This window comes from Lygodium microphyllum, chromosome 16 (genome assembly GCF_053477565.2).
Source record: "Lygodium microphyllum isolate KBCC chromosome 16, Lygodium_microphyllum_v1.1.10, whole genome shotgun sequence".
Lineage (NCBI taxonomy): Eukaryota > Viridiplantae > Streptophyta > Polypodiopsida > Schizaeales > Lygodiaceae > Lygodium > Lygodium microphyllum.
Window position 1 is genome coordinate 69,702,382 of NC_141150.1, and position 22,943 is coordinate 69,725,324.

General features: G+C 39.1%; 1 protein-coding gene across 4 annotated transcripts; it reads right to left on the minus strand.

Moving 5' to 3' along the window:
- Positions 1-8,706: 8,706 nt before the first annotated feature.
- LOC148022955 (F-box family protein) lies at positions 8,707-15,828 on the minus strand. 4 transcript variants are annotated; one of them, XM_087695882.1, is made up of 10 exons: positions 15,430-15,828; positions 13,336-13,491; positions 13,178-13,251; positions 12,809-12,893; positions 10,174-10,284; positions 9,922-10,096; positions 9,709-9,827; positions 9,550-9,613; positions 9,400-9,460; positions 8,707-9,294 (listed from the first exon to the last, which is right to left on the minus strand). In XM_087695882.1, exons 1-10 carry the CDS (start codon positions 15,571-15,573, stop codon positions 9,234-9,236), a joined length of 1,050 nt encoding a protein of 349 aa, XP_087552008.1. In that variant the 5' UTR covers positions 15,574-15,828; the 3' UTR covers positions 8,707-9,233. The 4 variants fall into 4 exon arrangements, with proteins under 4 accessions (XP_087552008.1, XP_087552007.1, XP_087552010.1 ...); XM_087695881.1 differs by having other exon boundaries at positions 9,550-9,622; positions 15,430-15,827; XM_087695884.1 differs by having other exon boundaries at positions 8,707-9,460.
- Positions 15,829-22,943: the final 7,115 nt, after the last annotated feature.

A 22,943-nucleotide genomic window follows, 5' to 3' on the forward strand; every position in this document is an offset into this window, starting at 1 on the left:
TTACAAACTTTGAGTAATAGACTTCCAGTGTCATTCCAAATTGCTTTAGAACAAACAATTCATGCATCTTTTGTGTGCAATATGCTGGCGAAAGATACCGGCCTCACATTGCATCCTTTAATACGTCCCAACTAACAGACGCTTCGGAGATTCCTTGGTCTTTACACCATTTTTTTCCACCAAATTCGGGATTCTCCTATTAGCTTTAACTTGCTGATCATTGCTTGATTAGTTGGGGTAATTCCAACAGCAATGAAATAATCTTCCATAGACTCGATCCATATTTTTGCTTCAACCTCGACATTTTTGCCTTGGCCAAGAAAAAAAACAACTCGTATCTCAAGCTACAATACCAAGTTTTTTATATATTTCTTTTCACTCTCATACCACTTGTAATGTACCCGCCTTGATCTCTTGACGGATAACATTTTAGTAGTCGTTCGCACTCTAACCAAAATGATCGGATTTTGTCCGGCTGGTTAACCCTAGGTCTACCGGCAAGGGAAGCGTCCTGCCATTACCCACAGAGGACCAACCTGAAGGTTCCTAATTGATCTAACAGTCACCTATCAACAACTAGCTCACATCCGGAGGTGTCCTTTGAGAGGCTTCTTGTCCGAAAGAAGCGACTGCCATTACCCTTGGTTCATGGAGTACAACACTTTTTTCCAGTAGCAGACTAAGGATTTATGGAATCCCTCGCAATGCTCTCGCACAGCCACCATACCTTTCTCTTAAGATAATTTACAATTCAAGTTCTGAGACCAAACCCTATGTAAGTCATCAAATCGGCACTTCCTAGAGTTTCTTCCTAGCATTTGTTTTTGGGGAAACCTCTCGGCTAACCGAGACCACCTTGCCATAGGACTAGATTCGTCGGGAACCCATCCACCCGCTTCCCTCTATGGAATTTCTTAGTTATCTAATTACCTACCAAATTACGTGAAACATATAAAAACAACTTCATTAATTAAATTTCCCTTTATGCACAATTGTTCGTTTACGTAATTTACTCACATACAAACAATCAAAATAAAACAAATTCATTGATTATATTCTATCATGTGTGTTCTCCCGTCCATACAGGAGAAAATTTACAATTTCACATGCTGCCTCATCCAGCACATCTGCATGCCACCACGATCAAATCCACCTATAGCTAGCATTCATAGGTGTCCCAAGTAGAACTCAAGCCATATAGGGGACCAAGTAGTTCCTAGGCATGAAAAAGAATTTACTAACCAGAGCCCCCCTGGCACCTTTCCACCTCCTACTTAATACGGTCGCTACTGGGAGACCACTCACCATTGAAGCCGATCCGTGCTTCCACGCGGCGGTAAAAACATCCCCTCTTGGTATGGGGATTCAGTACCTATCCTTGGGGGAGGTATAGGGCTCCTCAATTTTTTTCTATTCCAATATTTAATTCAATCAGGATCTAATCTAGAAAATCACAAACAAGATTGATGTCTCCAAGCAGTTATGACTTATATCAATCATGAAACTTTCAAGTGATGCTTAATTCTAGTGGCAATCGACACTTGAGGGTCACATAATGAAATCTTTCCCTTGGAATTGAACTAGGGGCATCTAGATTTTTCGGATCTCTAACTTCCTAGTTCTTGTGACCAAGTTTCTTAGCTGCCTTAAGTCAGTATTTCTCAAGAGACTTATCTTATTTCTATTGAATTTGAATATAACTTTTTTTTAGAAAAACATGTGGTATCACGATTAGTAAAGGGTTGTTATCCGCGTCTCTGACTCCGTTAATGACTCCTGTCCTCACAACTCCAACTGTTGCTTCCACGTTAGTAGGGTCATTCGCCATTTCTACCTTTGAATTCTTTCTCTTCGAGGCCATGATGGAATAGAGGTATGATAGAATAGGATAGAGTTCTTCAATGTCTTCTCTTCTCAAATCATAGTAGAAGAGGATGAGAGACCTTCAGCGTATCCCGAATGATGTCTCTTCTTCTCGTGGAATAGAGTCTCCTCCTTCTCGATCAGCATCTCGTCCTCGTCAACATTGCTCTTGTCACTCTCCCTTCTCAATCAAAGTCTCATCCCGTAAGGATTACTCTTGTCGCTCCTCGTCTCATGGGAACCATAGAAGAAGCTTGATGGGTTCGGGCAGTGCTTTTGCATAGGGTTGGAGAGAGAGAGAAAGAGAGAGAGAGAGAGAGAGAGAGAGAGAGAGAGAGAGAGAGGGAAAGAGAGGGAGGGAGAGGCTGATTACAGCAGAGCTTTGTCGCCTCAATAGCAGTAGAGAGACTTTTGCATGGGTCATTGTGTGTCTGTGTGTGACGCTCTACCCATGTTTATATAGTAGTGAGAGGGGAGAGGGGAGGGGGGAGGGGGGAGGGGTAAAGAGAGAGCGTCTGCCTTTTGGCGTTTTTTTATGACATCATCGATGACAAAGATTTTCATTTTATTCAGCCCTGCGACTTGTTTGGATCATAACTTCATCGTATGGACTCCAAATATAGATGTTCGGGTACTTAAAACAATCGAAATGCATCTGGTCAACAAGCCAACGTGAGAAAATTTACAAAAATCCATCAATAATAGGCAAAAATGACGCTTTTTGTAAATCACATTATTTTTATCCATCTTTTGTCTTGGATGACTTATTCCCTTCAAAATAAGTCACAGTATATATTTGGATCCATCTAAAGTCAGAATTAAGTCATCTAAACATGATATCAGATATTTCAGACAATTCTAGTAAACCCGTCCTGCTTCTTGTAAATCTTGTAGAGATTCTGCAATTTTTTTTTTCCATGTATGAACATGCAACATCACGTACAAACTAAGTAATGGGGACATTACAAGTTTGTCATTACATACCTATGAGTATGTGTATTTGCAGGACGGTTGTCGATCTAGCATTGGGTGTTTTTGTGGTTTTGAATTTATAACTGGAACTTTTGCATGCATAGGTCAATGTAGTTAGGTGAAGTAATATATTTGTATTTTTATACATACTAGGTATCGTTTGGATTGTGTGTACGTCATCCAAAGTTATATTTGCCTTGGCATGTGATGTGTATCTATAAAGGAGAAAATGAGGAAAGCACATTAGTATGTTAATAAATCTCTTAGTAGGAGAAGAAAATTAAGAAAGCACACAAGTATATTAACAAACAATGTTTGAAAGAAAGTTTAGAAGATTGCTTTATTACTTGCTATAAGAAGCGTATAAGATTGTTGTGTGATGGAATGTGTTGTGTTTGATATTTATTTGTTTTTTGTTGAGCTATGTTGTTTCTCTACTTGAGTCATGGTGTTAGGAAATGTGCTAGAGCGAAGGCAGATGGGTCTAGAAGGCCGACGATATGCAAATTTATTCTCTTCTTATGTGTAGAAGTGCTTTTTGGTTGACTGTGGCTCCTTACGATTTGTGACCAATGATTGTGTATACGAGTGCCAATGAAAACCTAGATTTATGGTACCACTTGCTATAGTTGTAGATGGTCATGTGCTTGTTGTCAGTAGTACGCTCTTATTTCTAGCAATGAGGTTGTAACTATAGTAACATATGAGGAAGCTCTTTCCACTGCCTAGTGTGCCATTAACGATGTGTAGACCATATGTTGCATCAATGAGGTGGTTGTAGATAGCTTGTTTTGTTGTTAGAGTACTGTCGGGAATTATTCAAAACTCTTTCATGAGCTCTTACATCTTTATCCGTATTGATGCAATGCTACTTTCATAATCAAAAGCTATTGGAGGTACTATGAATGTCACTAGGTTGTCTTTATGAAAGGGATCTTTTGAATGATCATGTTCATCAATTGGTGGGTTCCAAGCAAGTTTCTTTGCGCGTAGTCCATGGTGATGAACATTTCGAGGTCTTCCTCATCGGCCACAAGACCATCGAGTTGGCACTCAATGTAGTATGATTGTGTCGAGTTCGTGATGCTTATTAGTTCACTATTTGACGTAAAGCATGCTCATTGTTGTAATGTGTTAAAGAAGAAACCTTCAGTTTGATGGCCTAGGGAAAAATTGGTGAATCGTACCAATCTGATATGTTGCTTCACGGTATTTCCATAAGCGTCACAAAAGGTGGATTCGAGATCAGAAGCAATGGTGGTTTTGGTGATATTGTAGTTTCTGTGGTAGTGATAGAATATTACATGCTCTAAGCTTGATGGCTAGGCATAGTAAAGGTCTACAAGGTGCATGATGATATTCCATGTCCTTGTGAGCTTCTACTATCGTATTTGTGCAAGGGAGCTATCAATGCACTCAAAAGACTCACTTCGTGTGACTATCGAGATCTACATGCAAGTAACATTGGCTTGCATAATATTGTGGCAAATTTTACTTTTTGCTTGTTTGAGTCCAAGTCTTATAGTCCGAGTCTCTTGGCATCTTTTATCTTGATGTTTAACTTTCTTCTGATCGACTTCGCCTTCATTGCGTACTTGAGCAAGTAGTAAGAGATGGAAGAGTTTGTTACTCGTTGAACATTCATGTGTGCTCCCTAGAGGAGCAGTAGCATTGTTGATACGGCACAACATTTTGATGCTCATCTCCAAGATGGTAGTAGATGTATCATTGAGTTTCATGGTATATTGTTGGTTCCGAATTGTCACATAAGATATACAAAAATCTGTACTTACATTTACAGTGGCCGTTACTTTTTCTTATGTAGCAGGCATGACGCACCTATGAATTTGCTATGCCATAATGAGGGCTCTTAATTTTCTTATCAAACTATACAGATCATCGTGGATGGAATGTACGCACATATCTTGTTTGTCGTACTTGCAATGTCTTTCTCATATAACCATAGGATCACATGTGCATATAAGGAGCCCCTATATTGGATCTCATACCTAATGACACTATGTTGGATGCGCCCAATACAAGTAGCTTTACCAAGAATGTACTGGTTGAAGAAAAGGTGGAACATGGTGTGGAAGAGGATGGTGCACTCAACGGGGTAGTCTTTTCATGAGAATTCAAGATTGAACTCCTTTGCAATATCGGGGGCTTGCCCTTGCTCTCAGGGACTGGAGGTGGCACAAACTCTGGCACCTGCGTGCTAGACCTTGGCCCCTCTTCTCTACGTGGGCTCAGGCTCCTCAGTTCATCTGCTTGGCTCTGTTGCTCGATGGATCGGCGTGTGGCTTCCGCTAGGTCCTCTTCCTCCTTCCTTCGTAGCTCTTCCTCTTCCTCATCCGCTTTTCTCTGCTTGTTGATCTCGACCCATCTTGTACTGGTGACCTTGTCTGTAGTGAACGTAAGGAAGAAATGAGGCATGCTCCATACGTTGACCATTGTGATAAGGTCCTTTAAGCTACACTAGTGCCAAGATGGGGATCCCAATATTGAAGCAAGAACATTGTAGTGGAGGATGTGCCTGATGACTTCCTCGTTGGAACTGTTCTTGTTTGCGCACCTATAGTTGTTGATGTCCCTGGTAGGCAAGTTGTACTTGTGTTATTTGTGATCAAGACAACCTATTTTAGCTTATACAAAATCGGGATGATGTAAGGCTTGTGTAAGGTGTACATAGAGAACGCGGTTGATGCCCACATCTTGACGTATTCACTAAGATAGATATTGCCATCACAGGCACCATGGCCAAGTGAAAATATGAATGGAAACACTGTATTTTCTAAGGTGATTTAGGCAGGGTGAGCTTCTTGCAGGCAAGCTATCTGTCCTAAACGTTGTTCTTTCTATGAGACGATTATTATTCTATAATATGATGCATGCAAACTCATGTTGATCGGCTCTTTGGAATGCATGTCATCGGCTTGGCTCGACTATAATGTTAAGCAAATTGTAACCTCTTTCATTCCCGTATTTTGCTTGGAGCATTTGGCCGAATGAAGAGCTTTCATGATGGAGCTCTAAAATCCTTTCAATGGATTGTCTCTAAGGATGCAAAGCCCTGGCCTTGGATGTGGATATTTTGTTATAGCCATGTACTTCTGAATCAGTGGATTATGTATCAGATGTAGTCAAGTCAATTTTAGTAGATGGTTGCAAAAGCGATGCATCATTCCAAGAGACTAGAAGATTGTCAAGAATCGATCAACAGTCCAAGGTTCCATTTGTAATCGTTATTGTCATTTTAGAGACGAAGATGAATATATCAATGATGCTCAAGAGTTGAAGCTATAATGGCTTTGCAATAAGAATTTGTTTTGTGTAGTTTGGTAACAATGAGATCACATTGTTTTTGTCTTTGTTCGCAAGACATGGTCGGCATTTTATTATCATCATATTAAACTCTGTGTTATTGGCATGTAAGGATGAGAATAGTGCTTGATAAAGCCGTTGTTACTTGTGTTTCTTCTGTAGATACATCATTCTTTTGCAAGTTGACAACATGATGTTGCATACTGACTATACCACAAGATGCGCACATTTTTAAGTGTTCCAATGATGCTTTCACATTTTGTTGCCCACTATGATTCAAATTTGTCTATGTCGTACCAAGTTGCAACGAAGGATTTTAATGATTTTTTTTGCAAGCCATAATTTTCCTTTTTCTAAAAGTCTTGAAGAATACCCTGTGACTTTATTTTTGTGTAATGTCCATTGATGTTGATGAGAACAATACATTTTTATCATTCAACAACACTACACTTGTTCATGAAAACAAGCTATACTTTGTAATTACATATTTGAAAAAATGAAAAAGCTAATTTATCTATTTCACATGTGAGAATGATGATTTTTTATTTTCTCTTAATAATACTTCAAATAAATAAATAAAATCAATAAATATTAAAATAAATAAACATTAACAATGCTTTAAAAACTAAATGAAATTAAAAAGTATGCTATATAACATGTTGAAAAGTTGATACAAGTCTCTTCATATTTAGATAATTATGGAAAAAAATTTATATTTCCATGTCCATTCAAGATATACCGCTTGTTCAAAAGAAATATAGTTTCATTTATTTCAATACATTTCAAATATCATTACGCTCTCATTTTTTTCATACATTCAAAAGATCATTTTCTTTTCCTTTTGTTTCAGTACTAATTAACTAATACTATTTAAGTTTAACTAATTAACTAATAATACTACAACTACTAAAACTACTAATGAGTCTAACTAATACTACTAAAAAACTAATAAATCTAACTAATCAACTAATACTACTAATATTTACATAAGTCTAACTAATTAACTAATAATAGTACAACTACACCAAGTAATAAACTAATGATAATAAACTAATCTAATTGGTTAATGTAAGCTAATTGGTTAATGTAAGGATCTAGGAGGCTTTATGCCTCCTTTATGCTACGAGGCTTTACGCTTAAGAGCCAATGATGTCTAACTAATGTAATTAATTATTTCATACACCTCTCCAACTTCCCCTCCCACCATCATTGCCCTTAAAACCATCCCAGGTCTCCCTATCTTCCTCCCATGAACCCCAAACAACATCCTTCACTAAACAATTCGACTTCCAGGCAATGTTCTCTCAAAGAAGAAAAGAAAAAAGGAGAGGAGAGTGATGAAGAGAGACCATCAAAGTATGAGCTGAGAGAATGTGCTTCATCAACTGCCTATACAAGTCGAAGAAGATGCAAAGCCCTACGAGGAAAAAAAAGAAAGAAGGGTGATGATGGGAGGGCAAGAGCACGAGCTTTTGTCAACTACCTCTGCAAATCGGAGTAAGAGGTGGAACCCTTGAGATCAACATCACTACTGCATTGCTTGGCTAACCAAGTATGGCCATTAAGATGAAAGATGAATGTGAAGACAAGTATGGTTTCTATTACTTACGACTACAACAAACACATTAATCTAGTTGATAACAAAACGGCTTCTTAATGCAACCCTGATTTGCCGATACGTGATGGCTCGATGGCTTCTCTTGTATCATACCATTCAATACTCATCTCTCTTGCTCACCAAGTGTTATCCCCATCACACATCTCTCTCTCTCTCTCTCTCTCTCTCTCTCTCTCTCTCTCTCTCTCTCTCTCTCAAAATATGTTTAGCATTTGAATGATTTGGAATTTAGCATTTATTTTTTTATTGATTGGATTTAATTAGGCTTTCATTGGATTTTAAATATATATTCTTTTGATTAACAAAAAAAAAGATAAATAAGAAGTGCCTAGTAGCTATATGTGTAAATAGTTAAGGAGGTTTTGGCCCTCCTAAGGAAGCTGAAAAAGCGGACATATATATTTAAGGTTTGCCTTAAGATGCTTAAGAAAGTAAATGTTATGTGAATGGCGGGCACCGACTTTGTTTTGTTCAAAGCCTGTAACATCCTAGAGATGCAGATGTATACATTTACAATACCATAGAAGTGTCAATAATTTTCACATCAAAAAAAGAAGAAAAAGTTTATTCACGTGTATGACAGCAATCTAAAAACATAGACATATTTGGCTCATCTTTCTCTTTCAGCTCTTAAAGGCGATCGTGTATTCATCAACAATCCTTGAATATAGGTATCTAAGTTCACTTCTCCTAAGCCATTTAAAAATATGATCGGATCCTGAAAATGCAGAAACCCAAGATATAATGCATAACAGAAGCGTAGAAGTTCTGATCCAATCCAATTAATTTTCAGTCACTAGCATAAAACTCTCACAAAAAGTAAACCTTTTCTTACAGTTCAAGACAGCCACTCAATACTCATGCGCTGATACATCGTTAGCTAGCTAGATATAGGAAATGACAGACCCACTGATCCTGTAAAAACAGAGTGGCACAATTGACATACATGCATAAAACTCTCACAAAAAGTAAACCTTTTTCTTAAAGTTCAAGACAGCCACTCAATACTCGTGAGCTAATACATGACTAGCTAGAGACAGGAGATGACAGACCCACTGATCCAGCAAAAGCAGTGCGGCATGACTGGCATACATACAATGAGCCACCAGATGCCAATCTTACAGAAGATTGTGCAAAATCAGTACAAAATAGTCCCGTTAAAACCAATTCTGCATAAGCCCCTGAACCATTGGCAGAATGGTGTGGCATTAGTAGTGGGTTTGCTCATTACAATTTGCTCATTAGTACTGGGTTTGCTCATTACAATTTGCCGTTCACATATCCTGATAATCAAGTACTGCTCTATAGCTACAATTCTTTTATCCCTTCTCAGGTTTGTAAGTTCTCTGCTACTAGGTATTGCAGCACAAGATGCATGACGATCCAGCACTGAGTGATACAGTTGACCCAAGTGGCCTGCTTCTTGGAAGTCATTATATGTTGCTGTCAGCTTCCACTACCAGAACTTACCAATCTTGCGCATTTTTGACTTGTTTGAGCCTGGATACACTATCTCCCTGCACGTAAATAATCTTTGCTTGCCTCTTCAATGTGGAGAAAATAATCACAATTAAAAAAGTAAGATACTCCAGCTTGGAGACATAAATTATCTCTTTTAGCACCTCAGAACCGCTTCCAATTCCCTCTCGTCGTCACAATTATATCCAAGAGAGTAAGCTCTTCCTGTCAATCAAGCAGAGATGACAGTTGAGCACTAAACAAAAATCATCCTTGAAGAAAGAAATCCTAGACAGCCACAGGGACAGCAGTACCTAGTCGACCAGCTCCCATAAATGGTTCATCTCCTTCTTCGGCTACTACAATGCTGTCCATCAGCTGATGTCCCTAAGATAGAAAGTTCCAAAATCAAGTAACTGAATAATCCAGAAATTCCATTATTTTCAGGTGAAGATTTACAAAAATTTCCTTACAGGATCTGCTTCTTCCTCTTCAGCAGAAAGCCAACGATCAAAACAACGTCCAGAAATTGTGCACACTAGAAGATCACTCGAAGAATCTAGAATTGTTTCTCGACACGTGTCATCACAAACTACATCCCATTAAAAGGAGAGTGAACTTATGATGCTTCAAAAGAAAAGAACGATGCCCCAAGCAGACGAAAAAGCTCTGGAGAGAAACCCTACCATGAGCTCTACCAGTTTTTTCACACAGAAATACATCTCCCAATTGGTAGTAACTGCATGTCTTGCCAGAGCATACATGTTCACCCAAGTATACATCTGGAAGTCCATGGCTGCTCCTCCAGGAAGTGATCTGGTCTGCCACTGTGGCGTCAACAATAATTATATCATCTTTGATCTGCACATGATTGACGCACAAACTTTGTTCCTGCGAGCTGAGCAAAGCCTGCAATAGAACAACCAGACTTAAATTACCTGTGAGACTGGAGGTGCCTGACTCCTTTTTGCAGCTTGCATTTGTATATAATACTCACGAAATTCAGGAGGAGTATTTCTGACAAACTCGATCATGTCAGCTCTGTCACGCTGCAATGAGCAATTGAACATTAGAATGCATTGCATCCACAGGTCAAAAACTCTGTAAAATGTTTCGATTTCACTGTAGCTCTGCAACTTGTCATCAACTTGAGCTATGAAGATTCTTAATTTCAAAAACCACATATTTGGCTTGCAGGTTTCCTAAACATTAGCCATATATTTGTTACATTTATCTTCAAAATATATATTTGCAGCAAAAAGATTACCAAATTTGAGAAAGCTATCTGGTGACGACTTCAACTCATAATCACCCATGCAGTAGCATAAAGAAATGATTTGGCATAAAAAAGAAAAAGGTAGCTATGAAGGCAAAGAAAAGCATCAGTAGAAAAAAAAACGGGCAATGAAAAGCCTGCAGGATCACCATAAGTAGTCATCATCAAACTATGAAGTAATACTTCATCAGGGGGCAACCAAAGTGGCAGTTGCATCATTGGAGCATCCTCCTGAATGAAAGCCATTCTCATTTTAGTCCTTTCCAACTACAAATTTACTAGTGGCTCTTCTTGTACTAAAAGCAGAAGCACCCATAGATATTTGAACTGGCTTTTCTAGTGACTTTCTAATCATCTTTAACCTTTCCACTCAGCCATCTCTAAGTAGCCTCAAAACGATTATTCGAACCAAGAAACCTCTTTCACCAACACTCAGCATGCAGTAGAATAAAGAAATGCCGATCTGGTATAAAAAAGAAAGAGATGTGCCATGAAGGCAAACAGAAGTGTGCACAGTCATCATCAGCAAACTATCGAGCAAGCATTCACCAAAGGCAACCAAAGTGACATTCGAATCATTGGAACATCCTGCTGAGTGAAAGGCACTCTCTCGCTTGTCCTTTCCCCTATAATGTGTGTGTGTGTGTGTGTGTGTGTGAGAGAGAGAGAGAGAGAGAGAGAGAACCCCTACAAATTTACCATGTAGAGAGCTTTGTACTGCCCTAGTAACTATAATGTCCACATACATACATGTGTGTGTTAGCACATGCACACGGAACCTGTCCAGTGGGTTTCAGCCACTGCTCACCCATGCAGCAGAATATAGAAATGCTGATTTGGCACAGAAAAGAAAGAGAAGAAACAGAGGCAGCAATCAAGGAACAAAAAGCATAAGTAATGAAACATTAGACATTATAAAGAAAGAGAGGCAGCTATGAAGGCAAGCAGAGATGTGAGTAGGCCCTGGGCCCTGCAGGATCTCCATCCGTCATTATCATCAAACTATGAAGCAAGCCTCCACAGGGGGACAACCAAAGTGACATTTAAATCATTGGACCATCCTACTGAATGAAAGTTGTCCGAATAAATCTTGCCCCCTACAGATTTACTGTGTCTGTCAAAAGATGATATACTAGTGAGACAGTAGGGTTTGCGGGGAGGAACACGGAGTGAACTCAACAAACATGGAGAAGAGAAGAGAAGAGAGAACAAACTCTGATGAATGGAATGATGAAGACTTGAATCATGGAGTGAATGTGATACAATGGAACAAGGGTGCTGTAGCACAAGGAAGATGATGAAGACAGCCATGAACCACGAACCGCAATGTCCTCCTAAAGGGGTGTGAGGGTAGTGGAGAGGCTGGAGAGAAGAGGTGACGGACTGAATGAATCAACCGTAGTGAATGAATGAGAGAGTGGCCTATAAATAGGCACAATCAATCTAGGATGGCGTCCCTTTTTGGGGCTACAAACCCTAAACGCAAAAACGCAAAAACGCAAAAACGCAAACTGCGGGTGAAGGGTGAAGGGTGAAGGGTTTCTCAACAACGTCGAGAGCTTTGTACTACTCTGTTCATGGATTTTACAGCACCTGATGTTCTAGTGATTTTAGAAATTTGTTTAACCTTTCCATTCAGCCATTTCATAAGACACCTCAACACTTTGATTTGTCAGTATTAAATAGTATCTTAGCTTCTTGTTGGAGTTTGTGTAATCACTGGAGCTGAAGCTGCTATCAAAGTGCATGTGCTAACAATTATATCATACATTAGTTCCTTGCTCAAGTTTGTGTTCCAAGGGGTCAATGGAAGTGAAAAGTGCTATGAAGCCAACCTCAAATACATGTGCTAATTACCACATGCAACAACATTACAGGTAATCACACTGAATTTGACAGAAACAAAGGCTATAAGGGAGAAACCACAGAAATTGTAAAAGCAAAGATTGGCTTAAAGTAACATGCTAGCGAAAATCAACACACCAGGTTAAACAATACCTAGACAAATGCACTCATTTGATTTAAAAAATGCACACATCACCATTATACAAAAAGGCAAACATAACCACATCCACAGTACACCTCCTCGAAATCATTGATTTTAGCAACTGAAAAACAAGGAATTGGCCAGTAGCAAAGTTGCCCAACAGCAAAGGAGTTGGCATATCCTATGTTGTACAGGAATTTAGGCCAGACAAGTTTGTTCTCTTTGTCCACTAACTTACATTGCAACCATTACCCATCGCCAAGAATACTGCAAGACTCAATTAGCATGTTGACGAGGAAGTCAAACCTACCTCAAAATACAACTGCTTCCAAGCAGAGCCTCGTAGCCTTGTACTATGTCCAGTGTTTGATGGCAGACCCCATCGCATGCAGTATCTACAAGAATATAATTTACACTGATAACATGGTAATTTCAAAGCAACAAATGCAACAATTCACATGCACATGCCAGCTGGATAAATAGAAATGATGCACATAATGCTTAATCCCTAGCAAGAAAAGTAACATTTTGCAAGTAACCTCTGTAGACAAATGCACACTCCTTAAACTTTTCCTGAAGACATACTACCACAAACATTTGACAGTACTTTCATTTGCCACAGTGATTTTTTAAACCAAAAAGAAAGTGTATAACTCTTGACAATAAGAGCTTCACTTACAATCTTCGCCAAAGAGACTCATCAGATGCCATCTTTCTAAGAAGTTGGCAAACAACAGCACAGGTTACAAGATCCTGGAGGGAGGAGAAAAGATAGTTATATGTTATATAACAAGTCCAGCCTGATTTAAGTCCATAAAAACAAATCAGCTGCCTGACCTCAGATGAAAGAAACTTCAAGATATTGTGCAACAGTTCCAGGGGTATTTTGCCAAAGCTTCCACTCTCAATAGTTGGCACAATCTCATCAGTGCTATGGTTTGCCACCTCACGGTCAATATCAGTGCAAGTCCTTTTTGATTTCCTTTCATATACCTAAGTGAAACCCAGACACTTGAGTACACCTCGTACATTTAACATTAAAAAGCAATTGAGCAGAAGTATGTCACAAGCTATCAAGCCTCATAATCAATTTTCTCAGATTCAGCTAACACGCAGCAACCAAAAATAGTCTACTGATAAATTTGGCCATCATAATAAATAGCACAAAAACCAGAGAAAAGTATCATGAAAACGATCAGTGAGTAGAATTAAGGTGGTGGAAAAACTGGGAATCCAAGGTCTCCATACTCAGGGGCATCCCAAGCAATGTTCATCCACCAAATTGCTACTTGCAGTAGAGAAGCTGACTGTCATCAGTCAATGCCAGACATCAGCAGAAGCACAGATGCATTCAGCCACTAACAAAATCATACCACAATGTAAAGGCCAACAACCCTCCAAAGGGCGTTTAGACAAAGCAATGCACTTGATCCCTGTAGCTTACAAATCAAAGCCCCTGAAAGAGTGCTGTTACCAGATAATATGTCTCGCTTTTGAGATTTTCAGCCAAAAAACCCCAGACATCTTCTAAAACTATACTCTTTTGTGTCTATTGAAGTAACTATTTGTCAGTATCGGTGTGACCATGGCGAACCTCTTCGCAAGTGTCTTACTTTTCTCCCTAATTTGCTAAGTAAATAAGTTGCACTGGCAAGTCTAAGACAATACTTAAACTCATGCGATGGGGGAAGGTAGGACCTAGGGAAAGCCTTAGATGCCAAGGTTTTCCTCAAATAAGACCTGCTGTGTGTTCAGCAGTCCTAACTTCTCCCTGCTGCTCTGAACTTTGCCTAAATATCTACAGCTTCTAAAAAAATACTGTAAAGATCTAAATTTAGCATAATTCTTTACGCATGTGAAAATGCAACCTAGAACAGTTCATCACAAGAATTTTACAAGAAATGGAAGTATGAAATGCCTGAGCAGGTCTAAATAGACAAACTAACCACCAAAAAGTACATCAGAAACTAGCTAGAGACTGTAAGCTAGATCTAACAGTGAGACATCTAAGTCACAAGACTGCAGTCAAACTACAATAGATAGAAAATGAATAAGGTAAACTGCATTCACCTTCCACACACTTTGTGACTTGGGAATTGACAATTCTGCTTAGAGAAGCACAAAAGCAAAGGCATCATTTTCAGTGAGAAAGGAATCATTCCCGAAGACAGGTTGAAAACATGTATAGCAAGTTACACTCACTTGTTCGATTCAATCAAGTTCAAAGATGAATGTGTTTTCTCTGAAAACAGCCAGCATACATAGTCACTAAGCAAGTAACTTTACATCAGCGGAATTGAAATGCACGACAAAGTAATTGTATTTACCCAAACATGGCATCATCCATGTAGCAGCAAGCACTGTGTTGCAGCTAAAATTGCTGCTTCCATCTACATAGCAAAAAATGCCACTACACTCGATTGTGAAGTTACAGCAACTAATGATACATGCAGAGAGAACAGGATCAGGCACTATGGATGGAGGGTAAAAGGGTACCATGGTCATGATGGAATTTGGTAGGACCCAACCATTTCTCAATGATTATGCAAAAGTAAAGCCAGTTATCCGACGATGACCTAAAGTAGATTGCTGTCAATACTCCACCTCTACGACAATAATGGAAACAGAAGAGGAAACGGGCCAATCATGTCAACAGAAGACCACGCACGCCCTGCTAAGGAGGTGAAAGAATGTCTGAACAAATAGCATGTCCCTTCTATCCTCGCCAGACATTAATAGAGTCATCCTACCCTGTGAGCCTTTGTCATTGATATAGAACTGTATACTTTTTGTTAAATTAGCGATCACAAAATCTTAACGGAGTCATCTTATCGTGTGAGCTTTTCTCAGAATCATAGAGCTGTGTACTTGTAAGAATTCAAGATCACAAAATCGAAGAATTGTAGTAAGACAGGAGAAGAAAAGGATAACCTCGATGTCATCATCATCCGAATACTGGTCTGTGGAGCTTAGCACCTCCGATTCCAGGAAAGCAGCCAAAGACTGGCCCCCATCGTCATCAATCTCGCAGGAAAGGGCAGGCGAATACGGGAGTCGGAGAGGCGAATCGATCATGCCTGCAGGCGCAGGCCACCTCCAACGAACGGGAGGGTAGAACAAACAGACTGTCGCAGCCACGAGAAAATTGAAATGCGCGAGCAGCCTGAGCCGCAAACTTGCCAGATGAATACTGAGTGCGCGAGCGTGAGAGAGAGAGAGGGAGAGAGAGAGAGAGAGAGGCGCTATCGCGGAACAGCAAGCACCGCCATGCTCGCTCACAGAGAGACCCCAAAGGGCCTCTTCGCACCAGCTCCCTTTTGGGCAAATTTCACACCTGTATACCTTTTGTGACCTCCACTTTGATAATAATCTCGACGTTGTCCCTTGGCCGCCCGCCCATCAAGGGCCTCCTTGGTAGCGCCAACATGAACTTCAGCTCATAGGTGCTTCATCTATCCTCTATTAGAATTACATGGCAGATGTAAAGGTAACTCCAACCCCCTAAGGCTCAATAATTTTTATTTAAAAAGGAAAATTGGAATTTGGGCTTCCTAGAATTGATAAATCTCTGTCCCCCCCCCCCCCCCCCCATGTGGGTGAGTAAAATGTGCTCTTTCTCTCTCATCTAGGTGAGGCAATGCATTGCATCTCTCTCTCTCTCTCTCTAGTGTGTGTGTGTGTTGCCAAGCACATGAGGCTCACACTTTGCCATAGCAACATAAAGATGCACTCTAAGCTAATGTATCAAGCTTATGGTTGTCTTTCATGCGATTGCAAACATTGCCACTAGAACCCCAAGTCGTTTTTGCAAATGGGCACTCGATTGCTTTACACGGAAAATAAGGAATTTACAAGTAAGCTAACTTAAAAGATGTATGATCTTACATGTAATATTGATTTTTGTTTGCTTTGATGGAGCCATATGGTCATAATGGCTTCAATTTGGCTATGCATGATTCCAACAATAATCACTTTCAATAGGTTTTTGCTAGTCTTCATGTGCTAATGCTATCTCTCTTATCTCAACAATGAGATCATATAAAATGGAGCTCTCACCAAGCAAGCACAAGCTCCCATGCTTACATACCCACTCCCATCTACTAATTCCCTATCCAATCATAGCAAGAGCAAGAGCAAGAGAAGAGGCAAGGACAAACCACTCTCGAGACGTTGAGGGAGGAGATATGTTGATCATGGCCATGCATCTGCTTGAAGTTGTAATTAGGCAATAGGGGGTAAGGACATGGAATGGAAAGCGCAGCAACACATGATGATGATGAGGGATGTTAGGAAGGTCAAGCTTGAACTTTTCTTACATGATGAATGCAAGGCGCAGTCCAAAAGGATGCATGATGCACACAAGGTGCGGTCCTCGCAATAGGTGTGTCAAAAATAACTACACTTGTGTAGAGGGTTAGAAGTGAAGTTGTCTTGTTTTAGAGATCTAAGGAGTTGGAGGGCTAAGAGAAGCAATGGGAGGGCTAAGAGAGGCACATGACCAAGTACAAGGAGTTGATGGTTTGGTGAAGACAATGGATTGCAAGCCTCGATGTTCTAGCTACGTGTGGACCTACCCCATGGGCAATTGGTGGTAGTGATAAGCACCCTCCAAAAGGAAAACACACCCCACCCCAATTAAATGACAATTTTACAAGAAAGATGTGGCCTTTTTAGCCACTTAACAATGTAATATGATTTTTTAAAAATTACAAATGAGTTTAACTTAAGTCAAACAATTGAGCCATGTAAATTTTTTTATATTTTAGAATTTGTAAAACCCTAAGACAATGCATCCTTGAGTGTCACTCTATTGGCCCCTCGTTATCCCTCTTTTATGAACCTTTCATTTGTAACCAAGGCTACTTGATAAAAATATCAAAATATCCCACTATTTTTTCTTTGAGCTCTATATAATATAAATAGTTTGACCATTAAAAAACATTTATGCAACTCACTTGGGAAAACAATTTATAATGGAGGATTGTTAGATGACAATCTATTGGCCCCTTTACCTTATATAGTTGCTTACAATATCACTCTTACTCACAATACCATTGTTTTAAGCCAATGGAGCTAGAGGGCATGTTGTTGTTAGCATGGAGGAGCCTAAGGTGGCAATCAAGACAAGAACAGAACAAGATCGCACTTGTGGTTGTATGGTGGAGATTTATTATGTGTCCCACTCCCCCAATTTAAGAAAACTACAACTACAATAATGTCAAAATATAAAGCTTTGTCTTTTGTTTGAGCTTTTTTAAAGCTTCAAAAAACATGGCCATGATGAAAAACAAAGAAATGGGGGGGTGGGATGAATCTTGCACCATGTGATGGGGGCTTTTGCAAAATAGCGAATTAGCTCCAACTAAAGGAGGGTTTTAAATAGCAATGACAATGTAAAGCAATCCATGTGTTACGATATTAATCCCCTCCCCTACATGCCAAAACCACTCTTGCTTGCAATGCCACTATTTTAAGTGGTCTTGTTGAGTTACCACTGTGTTGCCTAGGGACATGGAATTAAAAATCCCTCGCAAAGCCAATGCTTATTCCAAGTCACTTAAAGTCTTTAAAAAGCCTTCTCCAAAAATAATGCACATTGGTTTGAAACAAGGTGACCATGGTAGTCTCAATTTCTAGCCATCGAAGGAGGGAGATGTGGCAAAGTATGTCATGGCAACGAATTGATGATAGTGCATGGCAATGGGGAAAAAATGTAAGCAAGAAGAAGGGCATAATTTTTTTTAAAAAGGGGCATTTTGTTAAAATAATTACCATTATCATCATAATTGTTAATAAAATAATCATAATAACAACCAAATAATAATATTATTATTAGATTTTTATTCACACCACCAAGAAAAAAGAATACTAGAATAATAACATATTTGCATTCAAACTACAAATTATTACAAAGGAGTTTATACTTTTATACTATTTACATCTATACTTCTACACCTTATTATTGCTTAAGGATCTAGCATGAGAGCAAGCACCAAAACAAAGTCCACCCCCAACACTAGCAACTATGATGAGCATTCATGGGACATGCCCCCAACCAAGCATACCTTAAACTAGGCCTCTTCTCTATCATCACCTACCATATACTCCCACCCCCTTTGCATTAGCCAACAATCACACTATACCAACTACCATACTACATTATCATCCACATATTATAATTGTCCAATGCCAACATTTGCCCACTACCAATCAGATGCCATCTACCACCAATCACCCACTACAAAGGTCATGCTAGCATGACCATCCACTTTCAATGATAATCCACTACTCTATATGGAGCTTATACTTGCATAATTATCTAATGCCCATAAACACAATTCTTATCTAATACACCAATTTTTAGTTAAAGCCTACCACATTGTTGCCCTAACCTAATATCTTAACATTGGCTCATGCATTGATGGTGATTACAAAGGACAAGTCTAATATTCAATTTGGACAAATCATTAAAAAGTCACATGGTAAGGCAAGCTATATTTGTGCCCCAGAACATTGTACTAATGATTAGCTACCATCATTGGTTCTAAGAAAGACTTTGATTTGTGAGTGCTTGGTCTTATATCTGTGTCAAAAGTAGGCTCACTTCAAGCTTTGGGCTAATGTGATGTTATGAGATAAGGCTTTCTTCCATGGTAATCACCTCTCCCATTAGGTTAGCTCCATGCTTGCTTCAATATGTTGGCCATCATTCCTTGACATAATTTAATGGAATAGGGGTTAGGTTGGATTTCCCATCTAGGAGAAAGAGAGGGTTAACAAGTTACTATGACCAATGGCTAAGAAATTCTAGATAATGGAAAGGTCATCATTAACCATGAGCCCTGAAACGCTTGCATTGAGGCATCACAAGTGGGCAATGGAGCCATGTTTGCAATCAAGGCTTGCATTTATGTGTTTTGTGCACACTTGAATGTTCATAACTTTACATCAACACAAGAAAGCTTTAGCTTTAGTTTAAGCTTTTTTAAATCTTTAGAAAACATGGCCACGACAAAAAACAGAGAATGGGGGGTGAGATGAATTAGGCACCATGTAGTGGCCTAGGCATAACAATGGATTAGCACCAGCTAAAGGCTGTTTTGAAACAATGATGGTAGTGTAAATCAATCCATGTGTTCTAATCTTAATCCCCTTGCTTCCATGCCAAAACCACACTTCCTTGTAATACGACTATTTAAAGTGGTTTTTGCTAAGTAACCATAGTGTTGCCTAGGGATGTGGAGTTTCAAAAACATTACAAATCCAAGACAATTAGAAAGGCTTATACTAAGCCTCTTAAAAGCTTTTAAAATCCTTTTGCTAAGAGTTGATTTGAAACAAGGTGACCGTGGGAGCCTTGATTCCTGGCCATCAATGGAGGGGATGTGACAAAGTATGTCGTGGCAGCAAATTGATGACTATGTGTGGCAATGGGGAAACAAGGCTAACAAGAAGAAGAGTAGAAAACAAGTAAAAGAAAAATGCATTTTGTTTTCAAGACGACCATTGTCATCATAATTGTTAGCAAACAATTTCATAATAGCAAAAACATATTAATAACAGCTCACACCACCAACAAAATGAAAAATATAATAATAATGGTTTTGCATTCAAACTATAGATGATTGCAAAGAAGTTTATACATCTATACTATCTGCATTTATGATTCTACACATTATCATCATTACTTGAGGATCTACCATGAGAGCAAGCACCAAAAGAGAGCCCACCCAAGCAACAGCAACCATGGTGCATTCATGGCTCGTGTCCCCCATAGGACCAAGCATACCTTAAACTAGGCCTCTTCCCTATCATCACCTATTAAGTGCTCCCACCCCCTTTGCATTAGGCAACAATCACAATCTACCAACTAGCATACTGCATTATCATCCACACATAACTATAGTTATCCAATGCCAACAAATGCCCACTATCGATCAATTGCCACCTATCACCAACAATCACCTACTACAAAGATCATGCTAGTATTACCACCCACTTTTGGTGATAATGCACTACTATATATGAAGTATATACTTGTATAACTCTCTAACGCCCATAAAAGTGATTATTATCTAAGCCATGAAACACTGAATTTGCATATGTTATCACATAGGAGTTTGACCCATAACCTAAAGTACATATGTGATTAGTAAGATCCAGATTTTCCACCTCAAGTTGGTTCCTGAAGTATATATTCTCTTCCAACATAGTAGCTTAGACCAATAATCAACATCTTTAGAATAAGAAATTACATAATAAAACTAATATCCCAATCATAGTTATAGCCTATGACATTGTTGTCAACAACCCCATGCAAGTAGCCCTAAGCTAGTATCCTAACATTGTTTCATGCATTGATAGGGATTACAAAGGACAAGTCTATTATCTCATTTGCACAAATGATAGGATGAGTAAGGTGTGACTTGAGCTACCTTCTTCATTGTAAACCATAAAAAAGTCACATGGATGTGATGTTACATGAGGTAAAGCTTTCTCCCACGACAATCAGCTCTTTCTTCCCACTTATTAGGTCAACTCCATGCCCACTTCAATGGCACACCATCATTCTTCCATAATTTAACAAAATAGGGGTCCAGTCAAATTCCCCATCCAAGAGAAAGAAAGGGCTAACAAGTGACCATGAGAAATGCTTGAGACATTCTAGAGAGTGGAAATCTCATCCTTTATCATGAGCCTTTAAATGCTTGCATTGAGGCATCAAAAGTGGCCAATGGAGCCTTCATTGAGCCATGCTTGAGAAGCTACACCACTAAGGCATCACACTAAAGTTTTACACATATACATATTCTATATCTTTAATGTGCTCCCAACCACATATCCATAATAACACATGCATATCACCCACACCCACTCCTTAGAAACCCCAAAAATCATGTGCTTAAAAATCTTGATGCACATGCCCATGGCTACATATCTATTTACGTGCAATCAAGTCTTGAATATATGTGTTTTTCACATGCTTGAACGTATATACCCTTACATTAACACAACACAAAACCCTTCACTAATCTTCGTAGCCATAAACTTATGCGAGTTTATTTTTGTATCATAATTCTACATATGTGATATAAATTGGGTATTAATAAGTGGTGAAATCATTGTGTGTACCAATAGTCATTGGTACTACATTTTTAATTGAAATGTTCATTAATTATGACTAATGATAATTGAGTTTGGTGACTTTCTCCTACTATTGTACCTTGAGGGTACATACTTTGATTTGTTGGCAACATGCTATTATAAGCATCAATGTGAACTCTCTCTCTCTCTCTCTCTCTCTCTCTCTCTCTCTCTCTCTCTCTCTCTCTCTCTCTCTCTCTCTCTCTCTCTCTCTCTCTCTCTCTCTCTCTCTCTCTCTCTCTCTCTCTCTCTCTCTCTCTCTCTCTCACACACACACACACACACACATGCATAGTAAATTGCAAAAACCCACAATCACATTAACACGTGGAAAAGCATGGAGGCATGCATATGTGTGCCTCAACACGCACGTTGTCGAAAGGTCGTATCTATCGAGGATCAGAGGTAGAAGGAAGTAGAGATAGGAGACAAAAGAGAAGAAAGAGAATAGAGAAGAGGTAAACACGACAAAGACAAAGCACAAAGAATTGAATCAATATGTATTGAAAGAACCTAGAATCCTTGCACTACTCAGAAGCAATCTCTAGGCATTAGATCTCTTGGAGCTTCTTCGTAGAACAAAACGTGCATCAAAATAACAACTCCTTCTTTTGTTGCTCGGAACCCAAATCTAATGGCTCTGTTGGCTTCGGAAGGGGGGTAAAACCATAGGACACCTGCTCACAGATCTCCCAGATCACTTCTTCTTCCTCTTCCAGTTCAAACTGTAGTTTTCAGCATATCAACAACGATCGCAAGGCACACGATTTCGCCAGTCTATCTTTTTGTGAAAAATCTCATAACTGACTTAAAAAGCAACTTGCTTTTTGCATGCCATCCTAATCTAGAAGCTTTTCTAACTTTTTCAAATTTTTTGCAATAAATAATATATAAAATAAGCTAAATTTATCAAAAAATCTAGTATTTTTGGATAATCCATGCCACTCACACTAGCACTAATGACTAAGATCACATTGACTCTCTTGATCAATAAGAAAGTCGGATGATGATGCATTCCATGCTTTTTCACACTATGTCCGCTTAGCATCACGAGATCCACCCACTCTAAACTTGCACATCCTCCGGTATGTGCCAAAAAATCTAGTTGTCACTAGATTCCAAGTCCTCCTCATCCTCTGCAATCATATCCTGTGCTTCTTCATCTTTCATATATTCCTGGCTACCCCCTATATCATGGCCACTGCTTTCTTCCAATTTCGGCAACTCATAGGCATTAGATTCCCACCTCTTGAATAATTTGATTCTTTTCCCTGCTACCAGAAGTTTTATGGCTGTCCCAT